The following is a 16797-nucleotide window of genomic DNA, read 5'->3' as shown; positions in this document are numbered from 1 at the left end:
CTCCACTTCATCTTATTTATGCAAATTCCCCTAGAAGTTGGTCCAACACATTTATAACGGAGGGAAATCAAAGGTAGGAAATGCACTCAGATGCCTTTTTCAGAGCAGGCCAATAGCTGGTGGTCAGTGGAACGTTGCCCTTGTGTGCTGGTGGTCAGCAAATTCAAATCACTGTTGATTCAGGTATTATCTATTTCTTTACTGTTAACTAGCAGTGTTATTTTTAGTATAGGCAAAGATTTATATTGGGTACTTCATTTTTTTTTTAAATTGCGTATTTTTGGACTCCAAGTCTTGAACACCAAAAAATGATTACAGCAAAAAAAATCAAAAAGAGAAAGTGGAAGATCATTCCAGGCCTGGACAGTCATTTGGAGTAATTGAACGCAACATTATGTATTCTGTGTAATGAAAATGTTGTGTGTCGCACATCAAGTGTCAGATGGCACTTTAACACAAACCACAAAAGTGTTGCCAACTTGGTGAAACTGAAAGAAAAGAGTTTCTTGAATTGTAATGAGGAAATATCATTCCCAGTATCCCCAGTAGTTTTTGCAACTATCTTTTAGCAATGTATGGTAAGCCCCTCTCTTATGGGGATAATATGAAAATGGCCATGTTGTCTGGAAGTAATTCCCTTTTTCATGATTTCCCAAACAAGGATAAAATTATTTAACACATCTCTGAGATGCCACAGCAGAAATACTTATAAGAATGGAGTCCAATGCATGGCAAGTGATGTTAGCAGCTCACCACTGACTTACACCATCCATGTGCTTGGATGAAAGCTCAGATATAAATATTCATGTAAGGCTAGCAGTCATTTTGTATTATGGTGTTGGTGACCTCATGAGAGAAGAGCTGGAGAATTGCTGTCTGAAAGAACACAAGGGATAGAAATCTACAATCCTGTGATGGAGGCTTTTGGTCACAAGATATAAGACCAGAAAAAGTGGTTTCACTTACCAGTGATGGGGAACCTTCTATGGTGGGGGCAACATCTGGTTTCATACAGTTCTTTGTTAAACAAACAAAACATCAAGCCATTCAGTCCCATTGTATTATACATGAAGCAGCAAAAAATGTCCTGAAAGATGGTGAATTACATCTTGACTGGTGCTCTGAATTGTCCAGCACTTCTAGCGGAGGTTCAGGCTCAGTATAATTGTTACTTATATACAACAATATCCAGTGAGTCCTGGAGAGATTTGTAGCTCTCTTGGATGAACTTAGGCCGTTTATGAATGAAAAGGGCCGGAATATCCACGGATCACTGATATGGCCTGGCTTACCAACCTCATGTTTCTTACAGATTTTACACTACGCTTCAATACACGGTGTAGGGAAAACAGCAGAAAGGATGTTTTGATATATCAAAACATTTAAAAGAAAACGGCAGGTTTGTTAAAGAGACCTTGGAAGTGGGCGGCTGAAACATATTCCGAATTTAAAAATGCATTTTGAAAATTCTACATTTGCAGACAATCCTACAACATCAGGAAATCGACAAGAAATTATTTAGCATTGTAGCAGCTCCAAAGGTGAATTTTGAAATGTGAAACATTGGAGAAGATAGAAGGAATGACAAATGAAAGCACAGTTAGTCCTGAAACTGAAAACTGAAAAGTGTGGAATTCTCGGCCAAATAATTTTCACCCCGCTAGCGGTAATCCTGAGGGTGACTCGGGGTGGATTTTACCTGCAAAAAGCGGTAATCCCAAGTCACACTCGGGGTCGCTTTTAACTAAAAAAAAAACACTTAGCTTCTTCCATCGGTGTCCCCTGGCGTCCTGCTGGTCCCCGCAGGTCCTAGGGACATGCCCTGGTCCTCCAAAAAGCAGAGACTTCCTGGGTTTCCCGGTAATGTCAGTGCATGCGTCAGTGCGGGTGGGAAGGGCAGGAAATTCAAATCATTTTGTATTGGATTCCAATACAAAGAAATATTCATATAGTATAGATATAATAATATATTATATATATTATACTTCCTACTATACAATTGTATATGTTGTATATTTAAATATTTTTTTTATTTTTTTTCTTTAAAAAAATGTTTTGTTATTTAAAGTTCATTATTAAATTTCTTAAATATCACTGAGTTATGCCTAAGAATTACAGCCTACAATGAAAAATAGGGATAAATAGGCATCTGCTAAGGGTGGTATATCAATGAAAGAATTTGTGTTTGCTTTCCTTACTTTGTTTAGATCATTGTATGCTTGAGAGAAGCTGCTCTTAGTTGTTTTCATTATATCAAATCTGACACCAGAAACAGACTAACAAATGACCTGAGTGCTGCATTTGTAGCTCTCAAACTAACAAAGTATATGAGTCGAGGTTAGACAAATTATCAGCTTGCATACAACAGCAAAAGTCACATTATTTGCCCAAAAGCATGCCAAATGCAAAATTTTACCTTTCATTAAAAAATTGTTTGTATCATTGAAAGCTCTATTATTTTGTTTTTCTTTTAAGACAAAAGATGTTAACGTATGAGTTGTTTTTTCTAAACTAAAACCTCATTAGGTATTTATATTAAATTGCTGGCACATTAAAGTGTTGGGACTTTGACCTAAATCATAGTCTATCTTCTCCAGTCTTGGAGAGCTTTGAAAAATTAGGCCCATTGTGTTACATAGTTACATAGTAAGTCAGGTTAAAAAAGTTCAACATTTATCAAGGTTAACCACTAGGGAAATAAATATATTCCAGATATAAAACCCCATGGTTATAGATATTGGACCAGAGGAAGGCAAAAAAAAAACCCTGGTACAATTTGCTCCAACGGGCAAAATAATTTCTGATTCCATGAGGCAATCGGATGTTCCCTGGTTCAGCAGTCTCTGTTATTTTTACTTTAAATCCTTAATCCCCAGTTATATTCTGTGCTTCTAGAAATCATCCAGCTTTTTCTTAAAGCAATCTATAGTAATTGCTGAAACTACTTCCTGAGGGAGCCGATTCCACATTTTCTCAGACCTTACAGTGAAGAATACCTTCCTTATCCGGAGATTAAACTTCTTTTCCTCCAGACGCAAAGAGAGCCCCCTTGTGCTTTGTAATGGCCTTACAGTGAATAATTGGGAAGAGAGTTCTCTATATGGACCATTTATATATTTATACAGGGTGATCATATCCCGCCTTATACGTCTCTTCTCAAGGGAGCCTTACTGTTAATTATATATACTTTTATATTATATTATATATATATATATGTATATATATATATTGTGATACCAATGTAGGATTGGAGGTGGAGGGGCGATATATTTGCCCGGGATGCCTCTTTATGTGAGGTATAGTTGCCCAAGATTCCCCTCCTCTGTGAAGTAGCAGGTGGAAAACTTACCTGCGAGGTAATTAGAGAAGTAACACTGAGGGTGGGATATAACCCAGAGCCAGGAGCTCAGTCAGGAGCCTAATTTTTGGAGAGACACAGACAGGGTCTGTGGAGGCTCAGCCTGGCCTAGAGAGACACAGCTAGGCGGACTGTGTGTGAGAGAGAGAGCTCAGTTTGGGAGGCTCAGAAGGTCTGTGTGCCTGGGGACACAGGAAGGTGGACTGTGAGAAGCAACTCAGACCTGAGTATAAGGTTGCTGCAAGTGGTGTTTGGAGCTGATAGGGAGAAGCCCTCCAGCTGATAGACAGGAAAGTCTTCTGTTTAGTGAGTCCCAGACAGGCAAGGTTTTCTTTTTTATTGTTTTGTTTTATTGTGCAACCTTTAATAAACCTGGCGGGAAGCCAATTGGACACTTATACTTCCGTGTGATAAAAGTTGATGAATCAGACGTGTCCTTTGAACAAAGCAAAGGCGATCCAGAGCGAACCCCCTTACAATATATATATATATATATTCTATATAATTTTATTATATATACTTTGTATATATACTTTTCTATATACTTTATATTATCAAAATGAGTTATTGGCTATTGTATCATACATGTTTTCTCATCCTCAAGACCCAAATGAGTGGAGACACTGGGATCACAAGGGATGCGCTTCCCATTTTAACATGCGTGTGTCAGGATCTGAACCCAGGACTGCACCTGTGTCTGGTGGTGGCTCTTCCTACTCAACCACTGGAAGTGTTCAGGAGTTCTTTTCCTACTCTTGGGGTCAATCTTTATTGATACCTAGTCTCTAGGCAGTCATTCCTAACTTTTTTTTACATGTGAGAACCCTTGAAAAAACTTTCAGGTCATAATGGAACCCTAATATAATTACTATATCCCCAGCTCACAGTATGTTATTGTGGTATGTATGTTATTAGGAAAATGCCTCCTAAATTGGTGGCCATTAGGAAGAATGTCACACTTACAGATACCTAATCTGACCTGGAAGGCACAAATTCATCATTGCTCAAGAAACCCCAAGCAACCTCTGGAAGTTCCACTGAGCTCTGGTTGAAAATCACTGAGGTAAAGGGTGTAATAACAGAGCTACAAAGTGAAAGTGGAATTCTTTTAAAAGGATTTTTAAATTGGGTACTCTGATTAAATACATTCTTTGTGGGAATTGATAAGGGTTATAAATATATCTCTATACTACTTCCCCTGGGAGGGGGAGATATCTGGTCAGCCTCTTACGTAGCCACTTGTATGCCCCCCTTTTTATGTATTACCCCTCAGGGTCTCCTAAATTCCATTATAAACCTTCAACAAATCACTACAATATTTTTGAAGGATCAGATGTGGAAAAGAGTTCATGTCCCTCAACACTGGGATCCCTAATGTTAAAGGACTGGACCTCTTTTTCACATCTGATTCTCAGTTTCACATATGAATCACAATGAAGAATGGACATGCCAGATTAGTCCACCACCCGGATACCTTCACAAGATAAGCAGACTGAAATGAAAAATGCCTGCAAAATATAAAAATGTATATATTTAAATGCACACACCTTATAAGATACACTTGTATTTCAAATTTCTTGCAAACACGAAAAAATGCCGCGTACCAGTGATAAAGTGTAGTATAGTGCTTTACGGGACTTCAGTGTCTTCAAAAATTTCTCGAAGGACAGTGGCAACTGCTTTAGCAAATGTTTCACACCTGTAATCTTGTACCACATATGGTGGGTGTCCCCTAAGATCGGACATTATTGGATAGCAGTATATTACCTAGTTTTATAATACTAGTGTTTTTTTTCCAAAGCGCCACAGCTCCTTAACCTCAAACCGCCCACAAAATGGTACTGGCTGGAGTCTGGTGGTTCTCCACTCCTACAGTTGCCCAGGCCAAGCAAAAGATAACTTGGTTTTAGATCCATGAAATGATAAAAGCTATCTTGTTTGATCCTGTTGAGTGGTTTAAGTAGATGTGGTCTCCTTGGTTGGATATGCCATTTGGCCTCGATCACTTACTGCTCCAACTATAACTTATCTAAGCCTTTGTGCTTTGGAATCTCCTATGCTTTGGCTGCTGGAAGTTCACCAGGTTCTCTTCCCTTCCTCTCTCTAGACATTACCCTCAATCTTTTTTTCCCCTTCCATCTCTCCTCTCTTTTTTCGTTTGTTTTTGCTTTCTTCTGTGTTTTGTTCACTGTTATCTTTATCCTGATTTGGACTTTTAAGCTATGGTTGGATATTACCCCTGATATGTACCATTGTACGTCATCAATGACTGAACATTTGAATTCTGTGATGGAGTCTGGAATTACATCAGACATCAATGTCTCTGCATTCCCTCCTGTTTTATGTTCACGTCTATATTCTCAGTTCCTGATAATCTGTGATATCTGACAACATGATATGTAACGTGATATACATGATTGTATATTCATGAGAATGAATCATGTCCCCCTATGTTCTTTGTCAAAAATGGTGTGACATTAGTGGAAGGACACTTTTAGACACATGCATCATAACAATACCAATATAATAAAAATAATATGATAATATATGTCAATCCTAGGGGCTAATATGCACCAACATCAGTATTGTAATAAATTTATAGTAGACACCCATGACATTTTTTAAATTTTTTATTTATATACACCAGAAACAACGGTAAAACATTTTTTTTCAATCCTTTATTTACAGAGCATAAGCTTGGTAGACAAAAATAATAAATGAAAAATTTGTGTAACATGTTAAATGAAGTTTTATAACATAGTTTGATGTCTATACTCATGTTACTATCATATTCTTCAGACTTGTGCAACAAAATGGGATTTTGCATTTGCATGCTATATGTAAAATATATGTTTGTCCTTGGGTTCGTATGACCTCCAGTCAGCCATGACACTTCACTGGTATTGCATTGTAGGTGATGATATTGGTTAAGGGGAGACAGTACGACTAGTGAAGGGAACCGATTTTGTGGGACTGGTTGCATGAAAGAGAGAAAGTCTGCAGAGGTAAAAAATTATGTAAGTATTGCTTTGTTTTACTCCTCCATGTTTCTATCCTTCCTATAAAGGGGAAGGGTCATAAACTAGTGACAGACTAGGAATAAGGGACGACTTCTCCATGACCTAAACTTTACTCAACTGGATGTTTCTCTTTATTGGTTTGGTTTAATTTGGCATAAAGAAGGTTACCCTGGAAAAAAATGGAATTAAGAAAACTAATTCCATTCAAATCATCACAATAGAACACAATAAGATTACACAATGGGCCTGATTTATTAAAGCTCTTCAAGACTAGAGAAGATAGATTGTCATAGAAGAACCTGTGTGATCCAGCAAATCTGGAATTGATTTCCTAACAATAATTTGCTATTGTCAAATGTTTTCTATCCTCGACTAGATTCCAGGATTGTTTGATCACCCAGGTTCTCCTGTGAAAATCTTTTCCAGTCTTGGAGAGCTTAAATAAATCAGGCTAAGTATAATGTTGGAGGGATAGCCTTTGCAGAAGCACAGTTTGTAAAAGCATTAGATGTCTCTCTATTTGTGCCGGGGCTTTCTTCACTCAAACAAAAAACTTAAATATTAAGACTAGGGACCTTCGCTGTTGACAGTAGACATCAGAGGCAGTCAAAGATCCCAACTCTTATGTTAGGTTACCACACATGGGCCTTCAACCGAACTCACCGGTCACACACCCGTCTCCCGGATCTCCCTGGCAGCTCCACCTGTCTGCCCAGTTAACCCCTACACACCAGGTGATGTTTGGATAAGGCTTTCCATTTGGCAGGTTTAGGGTTGGAATAAAAAGCCCACCCAACCTTCCCTTTCATCTCAGAGCCCAGGTCCCCGGAACTCTGTTTACCAAACATGCAACCCTGGCAATGGACTCTCTTCCCAGTACCTTCCCATCTCTGTAAGGCAGTGTTGCTCCACCAAGCTTGGGCAAAACCCTAGGCTTCCTCCATAGGTTTCTAGGGGTTCGTTGAGCAATGAGCAATTTGTGCCTCTCAGCTCAGTTTAAGTGACACCAAAAATGTTTTTGGCTATCTGTATGGGTGACATTCTTCCCAACGGCCAGAAATGTAAGAGACATTCTTCCTACTGACCACCACACTAATATACTGTGATCTGTGGAAGTAATTATAGAAGGGGTTCCCTAAAGACCTGAAAATATTTAAAGGGTTCCCACATGTTAAAAAGTTTGATAAACACTTCTCTAGGGGGAAAATGTACTACCTGTCCAGGACCCATCTTTGCGGTCTTGTATAACAGATTAAAAATGACTGAATTCCACAAAGCTCCTAACTTCCTGTTTGGACAATGCCAATGTAGAAGCATTTTTTCACCCTTCACTCTTTAGATATGACTTCATTAAATTTTGCTGCCGATATTTCCTATACCCTTACCTGCTTTCTGAATGTTGTTCATTAGTTGTTTAGAACTAGGAGAGAAATAAATGATGGAAGGTTAGAAAAGCAAAAAAACACCACACAAATCTAATAAATAATAAAAATCAAAGTAGACAGAAATGTGAAAATCTAACAAGTCACAAATGTATATCTTGTAAAGGGAAGTCCAGGGGCCAATGAGCGGAGGACTGTATGGGAAGGGCTGGCATGACTGGGGGACAGATAGACATGGAGGGAAGGGTTAAGATGGAGGGGTTGGATAGTAGGGGAGTGCAGGATTGTGTAGTAAGAGATGGGGAAGGAGAGAGAAGTTTTATAAGAGGGAGGAAGAAGAACTGGGGATCATAAAGAAGATTTGTGGAGAAAGAAGTGATATCCACCCATTTGCCAATTATGGGGGGCTCTGGGGGAGGTGACCATTAATACTGTGGCTGGTAAAAGGTATTTTGAGAGCGGTTACACAGTTGTTCTTGGGTGGCTGACCCATGTTGAGCTGTTGTGTCTCCAAAAAGTGGTGAATGAAGTAGTAATCTGCCGGAGGTGATGTAATGCGGCTGGGAGTAACTTTGGTAAAGTGGTAGCAGACGCCTTAAAAAAGTAAACCAAAATTGGATGAGACCTAAGGACCTCCAACATTGGAAAAGGGTAGGAATTACAGGCACACCCTCCCCACTAAAGTTATGTTCATTATATTATGATTAGCTTATATTGGATTAATAGATGGAAAGTTGTGGCCAAGTGGTTGGTAAGTTGAGTGCTGGAGTCTCTGAGCTCCTCAGGATCAGGTTTTGTACTGGATACTGGAAGGGTGTGCATGGGTTAGGTTTAATGGTTTATTATTTTGTCTGAATGGGTTGCAAATATGATTTAGCAGAACCCAGAAAGGGGAATTATTAAGCACACCTTTTTACAATATTTACACACCTTTTACTTTCAAAAATATTAAGATTATTATGAGGATTTTCAAGACAATCACTGAAGAAATGGCAATAATAAACGTGAGATCTTGGGAGGAAAGGTTGCTGTCTTTGCTGGGGTCATTTTCCTCCTTGTTTCCTTCAATGAAAGATATATCTGCCAAAAAAAAAGTAAACTGGGTTTCAGCCTTTGATAAATGAAACTTAATTTTACCAACACATTATAAACACAAGCAAGTCTTGTCCTTTCCCCAGCCTGGGATACAGAAGACTTAGGAGCTCCCTGTGCTCTCTTCTATCATCATTCTTGTGGACCAAAGTGCCATTGATAGGCTTGTTGTGCTTCTTTTCTCTTTTAGTCTGAGATGTGATGTACAGGTAATTACAAGATGCTGATACTGGTTCAAATTCAGGTATATTCACTAGCTGCATTGACTTTGACCTTCAGAATTACTGTGAAAGGACAGGAACGTTCCTCTAGCATAATACTCGTACATGCTGTGATATCACATTCCCATGGGATTGAAACTTGGAACTGGGTTGGGAATGCTAATCTAGAACTCACAGTCACTACAGGTTTGGTCAGGGCTGCCATATGAAATTTCTGGGGCCCGTATTAAGTAAACTTCCTGCCCTCCTCCTCTATGTCTAAATGTTCCAGCATTGCAAAGTCAAGCTCTCCGAAACAGGGCCTTGTATAGAAGTACCCCTTGTCCCCAACTCATGGTAGCCCTGGGATTAGGGAATGTCCTAGATGTAGAGCAATGAAAACATTGGTTAGCATTTTTCCTGACACTTAAAGGTCATGTAGAGTAAATGTATATATATAATGATGTTTATGGGTTGGTAGAATTAAATAATTAATATTGAGCTAAGGTCTCATTACCTTTACTAGAGACGATCAGTCTGGTTTCTCCTCCATAATATATTTCATCACTATAGGTATCACCTGCACACAGTTTGACCACCACAAAGCAGTGAAATGATGTGTTGTCTGTCTTCTTCACACCATTTATCATTAGATTAGTCATTCCTGTTATTTGTGTCCTCTGTCTATATGTTGAATGAATCATTTGCTGGTAGGGGTGGTAGGCGTATGGTCCAGTTACATTCCCCACTCTCCAGTACACATTCACCCACACAATATCTCTCTCTGTATACTGAGAACTAAGGGTGTAGGAGCAGGAAAGGTTCTCTGAAAGTCCTTCTTGTATCGTAATCTCTTGTTTTGGTTGATGCCAGTATGAATAATCTAAAATCAATTGGAAAAGTAGGTCAATCCACACATGAGAATGAGAAAATTCAAACCCTGATTTTACAGGATCTAGTCTAAAGGTCAGCATTTTCCAAACTTTATAACATGGGGAAACCCTTTTAAATAACTTTTAGGTCTTCATGGAACCTTTTCTATAATTACTATATCCACAGTACATTTATGAGTTGTCATTGAGAGGAATTTATTTTACATTGCTGGCATTGGTGTCACCCCCACAGACAGCCAAAAACATCATCGGTGTCAGTGGTAACTAACCTCAATAAATCAAGGAACCCCTATCAACCTCTGGAGGAACCCTGGTTTAGAAGCACTGCTATACATGATATGTATGTATATGTATAGTGAGTGTATGTAGGAGGACTGAAAATGACCGAAAAAAGGCAAAGGGGATTGGCAGAATTGAGATGCAATAAAAAAAAATGTAAATGAAGAAATTGAAGAAAAGGTATTGTGTATAATACACAGAGTAAACTAGGGTTTACAGAGATACCTCAGCTAAGCTAGCTGAAACATGATTTCCCATATGCTTCTATAGAAAATCATTTATTTCCTTCTGGATGCTGCCCACAATTTTAGGAGAAGTTTTAAAAAATTGTTAAAAGCACAATAAAAAAGGTCAAAAACTCACCAAAAGCTGAAATGAACACCATCCAAACTGGAACAGTCTCAACATATTATTAGGCAGCGTGGTGTCAGTTACTGTAAAAAAACCTAACTGTGAGTTAATCACAAACAAAGCAAAAAAAAAAAAAAAAATCTTTATGGAGCCTAGACATTCATTACCTTCTGGAGCAAGCTGTGCTTTGTTATGCAAAAAGAAACAACTGCAGAGTTTTGTCTTGGTCATTAAAGGTTGCAGAAGAGCTCACCCCCTAAGATCACCCATAAGCTCAGCTTTGTTTAGCATATAATTTCTTCTTCAAGTCATGCAAACTGCCCCCCTCCCCCCATCAAGCCTCTGTCCTGCACACAAGCATCAGGGAAGCCTCGTTCGTATGTAAAGTGATGTCTTTCTCTCTCACTTATTGATACAGTATACAGGAAGTACTGTAAATTTGTCATGCAGTATGTTATCAGGTGTCTTACTTCTTACTTACTTACTGCTTTTTTTTTTTTTACATTTGTTACCTGAGTCCATCTTTGTTAGCCGAGTCTCTTAAACAGTGGAAAAAAATTGTTAGCCGAAAAATTTGTTAGCAGAGGTATTACTGTATATTGGCATGCTTTATTGATATACTACATTAGCATGACCTAGATATACTTATTGGGTGAATAGATGACAAATAAGGTTTAATATTGGTACATTTATACATATATGGACTAAAAACATGAATTCATCATGAATTTTAGGGGAATACTGTGTGTGTCAATAGTGGAGAAAAATAGAAGACTTAAAAGGTCTGAATAATTAAAGCTCTCAAAGACTGGAGAGGATACACTTACATCTGTGAACCTGGGTGATCCAGAAAACCTAGAATGGACCTAAAATCATTTGCTATTTGTTAGCAAATGTTTTCAATCCTGGACCAGATCCATTCCAGATATTTGGATCACCCAGGTTCACTGATAAAAGTGTATCCCCCCCAGCCTTGGAGAGCTTTAATAAATCAGGCCCAAAAAAAAAATAGTGTGGTAGTCAGTGGGAAGAATTTCTCCTTCATTGCTGGCCATTGAGAAGAATGTCACCCTTACAAATAACCAAAAAATATAATTGGTGACAAGCAACCTTATGGTTCCTCTAGAGTTTTCTAGGCGTTCCTTGAGCAATGAGCAGTTTGTGACTCTCATGTCAGTTTAAGTGACGCCAGTGATCTTTTTGGCTATCTGTAGGGTGACATTCTTCCCACTGGCCAGCAATTTAAGAGGAATTCTTCCCACTGACCCTCATATTATTATGCTGTAAGCTGCGAAATTTTAGATGGGGTTCCATGAAGATCTAATTATTTCAAGGGTTCTCTCATGTTATAAAGTTCTAGAAACACTGATCTAGACAGTACACATATATTTAATTCTAGGTTCTGGGTTAGATCTTCAGAAAATATTGAAGCCAATGTCTCCGAGGAACAGAAAGGCAACTTCAGTTTTCAGAATGGCCAGCCATGACATATCGCATATTTCGTGCTCTTATTACAAGTGTGCTGTAATTTACCTGCAACAAACAGCCTTGTAAATTGATTGCTTCCCAGTGTTCTTTGTGCGGTAGAGACAACACAGCAATAACTTCCGTGATCAAAGAAACGAACATTATGAATACGCAGTGAGATCTCATGGGTGGAATTGACCACAGAGTACCGGGTATATTGAAGAGCATGGTTTGATTTTAGTATGACTGTATCAGTACATAAGTTAGATTTAGGGTCTGCTAAATTCCATTCAATGTATGTAATATCCGAGGTACCCTTGGAGTAATAACACGGAATGGTGATCTCTTCATCCCAAGCAGCTATCAGTTCATCCAGCTGAGAGATATATTCTGTATCTAAACAAAAAACATTTGTTAGAAGGGGTGAGTAGAGAAAGAAAAATATGGAATGAAATGAGGAATGAAAAGAAAAAAAAAGAAGAAAAATGTGTTTTTCCTGTCAATTAGCTGTACAAAATCTATTTTTACAGAGCTCAGTAGCTTAAGCTAAATGGGTATCCGTAACTAGTCGAAGAAACAAAAACAAAATTCTAGAATGTAAAGATTTAACTATTGTGATTTGACTTGAAAATACAGTAAAAGAGAGGGGTTAGTGTCAGAGAGCAGTGGTGGCCGAATGCGCCCATGCGACACCCGGTAATTTTTTCTAATAATTAATGAAGAAGCACTGAGGGTGGGGATATAACATAGAGCCAGGAGCTCAGTCAGTAGCTTGGCTTGGAGAGACACAGACAGGGGTCCGTGTGAGTTCAGCTTGGCTTGGAGAGACACAGACAGGGGTCTGTGTGAGTTCAGCTCTGGTTGGAGAAACAGACAAGGGTCTGTGTGATAAGCTCTGTTTGAAGACACAGACAGGGGTCTGTGTGAGTTCAGCTCAGTTTGGAGACACAGACAGGTGGACTGTGTGAGAGAGCTCTGTTTGGAGACACAGACAGGGGGACTGTGTGAGTGAGCTCTGCTGGAAACACAGACAGTCGGTCTGTGGGGGAGCTCGGCTGAGAGACTCAGAAAGTCTGTCTGGGTGAGTGAGCTCAAAAGTGAGTAGAAGGTTGCTAAAAGCTTGGTTTTGAGCTGACAGGGAGAAGCCCTCCAGCTGATAGACAGGGATGTCTTGATGTATAGTAAGTGCCGGACAAGCAAGGTTTTCTTTTGCTGTTTTCTTTTTCTTTTGCCAGGCTGATACCTTGGTGTGTGATCTGAGTTGGATGAACCAGACAAGTGTCCTTTGACTCCAGCAAAGGCGATCCTGAGCGTAACCCCTCACAATATATATATATATATACTGCTAATATACAGTAATGTGAAAAAGAAAGTACACCCTATTTCAGTTTTAAGGTTTCATATCAGAACATAAGAATTATCAGGTGCTTAGCAGGTACTAAAATTAGGTAAGTAACAACCTTGAATGAACAACAACACATGACATAATACATTATTATTCAATGGAATCTTTTATGTAGAAAAGACCAAGTCAATGATAAAGCATTGTGAAAAATCAAGTATACCCCTAACTTTCTAGGAATTAGGAGGGTAAATAGCAGCCAGGGGCTGCCAATCAAAGAACTTGACTAATTGATTGTCAGGAAGTGTGACTACCTCTACGAATGAAGCTTGGACAGTTTGCTGGTGTGGAGCATTCAGGTGTGTGTTAACACAACGCATAGGTGAAAAGAGATCAGGTAAAATAAAGATGTAATTAGTGAAGCCCATCAATTTGGGAAGTGATATAAGGCAATTTCTGAACTTCTATATAAAGCAATTTCGGAACTTTGAAGTTCATCAATCTACAGCAGGAAACGTTATCCAAAAGTAGGAAACATTCAGAAATGTTGTCAATTGTCTCAGGAGTCCTAGCAAATTCACTCCAATGTCAGACTATGCACAAAACCAACAGCTCCATCACAGACTTTACAGGGCTCAGTTAGCATGTTAATTCTTAAACTTCAATGGTTCATAAAAACAACAAGACTTCTGGAACAATGTCTTTTGTACAGATGAGACCAAGATGAAAATGTTTCACCATAATCCACAGTGCCATGTTTAGCGAAAACCAAACACTGCATATCAGCACAAACACATCATACCAACTGTAAAACATGGTGGTGGAGTAATGATTATTTTGCAGTCACAGGTCCTGGGCAGCTTGCATTCATTGGGCCTGATTTAATAAATCTCTCCAAGACTGGAGACAATAGGCTGTCATGGGAAAACCTGGGTGATCCTGCAAACGTGTAACAGATTTCATAAAAAATCTTTTTTATCTATTGAGCCAGGTTCTCCCATATTAGTCTCCCTTCTCCAGTCTTTGGTGTTTAAAAAATCAAGCCCATTGAATCAACCATAAAATTCTTCTGTATACCAAAATATTCCAAAGTCAAATGTGAGGCCACGTGTGTGACAGCTAAAGCTTGACTGAAACTGAGTCACAGGACAAAGGAAAAGGGACCAAGCATACCTGAATGTCTGTAATCGTCAATGAATTGAAGCAATGTTGCAAGGAGCAGTGAGCCAAAAATGTAGGAGACTGATAAAACCTTTTGGTGACTTTAAGGTATTGCAGGTAATGACGGTTCTAGAAGCTATTGAATCATGGGGTGTACTTAGTTTTTCACATGTGGTGTCTCCATTTTGGCCTAGTTTTTGTTAAATGAATAATGACACAGTGGAATCTCTTCGGTTTTACATCTGAGGTTAAATTTAAACAAATTTACCTTTTTTAACACCTTTTGAACAGTTACAACAAATAAAATGTAAAGGGTATTCTAAATGCGGCAACAAATAGGAGAAGTTTGGAGTTGATATGGGTTAGAGAACTTAACAGAAACCTGCTCTGAGCATAATAAAAACTTACCTGGAAATTGCAGTAAAGTTCCATATATATTCTGGTTGATTAAAATACCATCTTTCCTCTCGTATAGTTGGCAGCAAAATCTAGGTCCATCTGTTGGTTTTAGCCCTGTAATTGTGATATATTCTGTCCTTTTCCTGTACGGATCTTTCTCTCTGTAGAGTCGTCCCTTATATTTCTCTACTGCATTTCCGGAAGGAGTAAAGATCTTTTTGCTGTCAGGTGAGCAATATTCTCTATTGTTGTCCATCCAGATGATCTGTACATTCTCACCCAGTTCTTCCGAGCCAATGTATGAACATGGAATGGTAACAGAATCTCCGGATTTCACCATCCGAGTCCTCACCTGATAAACACACCCAGGTCTTGAAAACGCCTTCATTCCTACAACTAACAGACAAGGCAATATTTTATACTGATGTATTAAAAAGGAATATATGATCAACATTGTAGAAGAGCTCCTCTTGATATGAATGATCTTATCAATGTGTGAAAATTCCTAAAATTCTCAAATCTCTGTATATTTAGTAAACAAGAGCACCGATATTTGTTTATTACATACACATCCTCTACTTCATGCCTTAAAGTTCTACATAACATTTGGCCGAACAAATTTAATTCTTACCTTACATAGACTGGCTGTCTACCCTTTTATGTGAAGTAAACATTTTGGTGATTGGTCTGCTTTAGGATAGACTGGTATAAAGTAAAACATGCCCAGTAAAATAAAACTGACACAAAACCAATACAATTATATTATTATTTATTATAATACTCTTGTGAAAGCTCACAATTGCAATATGAAAGAATTGCAAACATCATTCACAGTTCCTTTTTTTCTGCAATCACTGAATTCTACTTCAATTCCTCCTGAGATTAAGTTGACCACACATTCACTCTAAACAATAATTTCCACTGGTGAATGTACACAGTATTAGCATAGAAAGTCACTAAAATACATGCACGAACAGTAATAAACGTAAAAGACATAAAAGCAATCAGAAAAAAATATTTCTTCTGCTTTAATTAGAATACCACGGAGCCCTATTTCTATAAAGATGGGACTCCTTGTATATGACCAAAGATTTTACAGCAGATCTAAATTTTAGACATTCAGAAATCAGAATATTTTTTGGCTTTTACAGAACCTTGGTTAAGATTAGTCTGATTGGTAAATAGTAAAACTAATACAAAAAAATCAATTTGACACAAAACCAATGCATTTCTTGGTTACCAACTAATTCACCAAAAGTTTCACATATACCATACAACTGTTTAGATTTGGGTGTTTTAAAGGACCCAATTTGCTCTTCTAGAAGTTTACAATTGCAAACATTGTTCACAGTTCCTTTTTTTCTGCAATCACTGAATTCTGCTTTGATTCCTCCTGAGATCAAATTGACCACACATTCACCTTAAATAATAACTTCCACTGGTGAATGTACACAGTATTAGCACTTACCTAGAAAACAGATACTGGTCAATAAAAAGAGTCTCATCTCTCCATACAAGGTGTGGTATCTGGAGGGTGGAAGACGTGTTGGCACCGGTGTATCGTTTGCTGTGTGTATTTGATTTACAGGAAGAGAAAATGAGTGAAACAAAAGTATGAAGAAATACAGAATTTTTTAGTAAGTAATATGCAATGTTACGGTCCAGGCCTGATGTAAGGGAACTATGGGGCAATAGATGAACATAAAGATAATGCCCCTGATTCATCAAGCAAAATCGGATTATCGGTCGCGCATTCGTATTAGCGATCCGGAATCATGCGCGATCGCGCTATTCAACAACCGGAAAAGCTTGCGCACGGAGCCGCGCTTATCCGACAGCTTTTTACTGGCGAT

At 38.4% G+C, this 16797-nt stretch overlaps 1 protein-coding gene across 2 annotated transcripts; it reads right to left on the bottom strand.

Annotated features, from left to right (window-relative positions):
- Nucleotides 1-5972: 5972 nt before the first annotated feature.
- On the bottom strand, nucleotides 5973-16562 carry LOC140322762 (uncharacterized). 2 transcript variants are annotated; one of them, XM_072399351.1, is made up of 7 exons: nucleotides 16413-16562; nucleotides 14954-15340; nucleotides 12109-12438; nucleotides 9570-9935; nucleotides 8691-8840; nucleotides 7764-7798; nucleotides 5973-6355 (listed from the first exon to the last, which is right to left on the bottom strand). In XM_072399351.1, exons 1-6 carry the CDS (start codon nucleotides 16447-16449, stop codon nucleotides 7785-7787), a joined length of 1284 nt encoding a protein of 427 aa, XP_072255452.1. In that variant the 5' UTR covers nucleotides 16450-16562; the 3' UTR covers nucleotides 5973-6355; nucleotides 7764-7784. The 2 variants fall into 2 exon arrangements, with proteins under 2 accessions (XP_072255452.1, XP_072255453.1); XM_072399352.1 differs by lacking the exon at nucleotides 8691-8840.
- Nucleotides 16563-16797: the final 235 nt, after the last annotated feature.

This window comes from Pyxicephalus adspersus, chromosome 2 (genome assembly GCF_032062135.1).
Source record: "Pyxicephalus adspersus chromosome 2, UCB_Pads_2.0, whole genome shotgun sequence".
Classification (NCBI taxonomy): Eukaryota; Metazoa; Chordata; class Amphibia; order Anura; family Pyxicephalidae; genus Pyxicephalus; species Pyxicephalus adspersus.
This window is presented reverse-complemented; position numbering and strand designations above follow the sequence as displayed.

Excerpts from the sequence above, each read along its gene's own strand:
- LOC140322762 (XM_072399351.1), bottom strand. The coding sequence starts at position 16,449 with ATGAGACTCTTTTTATTGACCAGTATCTGTTTTCTAG. Across the intron at positions 12,439-14,953 it reads AACTTTACTGCAATTTCCAG|ATACAGAATATATCTCTCAG; the intron begins GTAAGTTTTTAT and ends TTTTTTGTTTAG. Across the intron at positions 9,936-12,108 it reads TACAAGGCTGTTTGTTGCAG|ATTATTCATACTGGCATCAA; the intron begins GTAAATTACAGC and ends AATTGATTTTAG.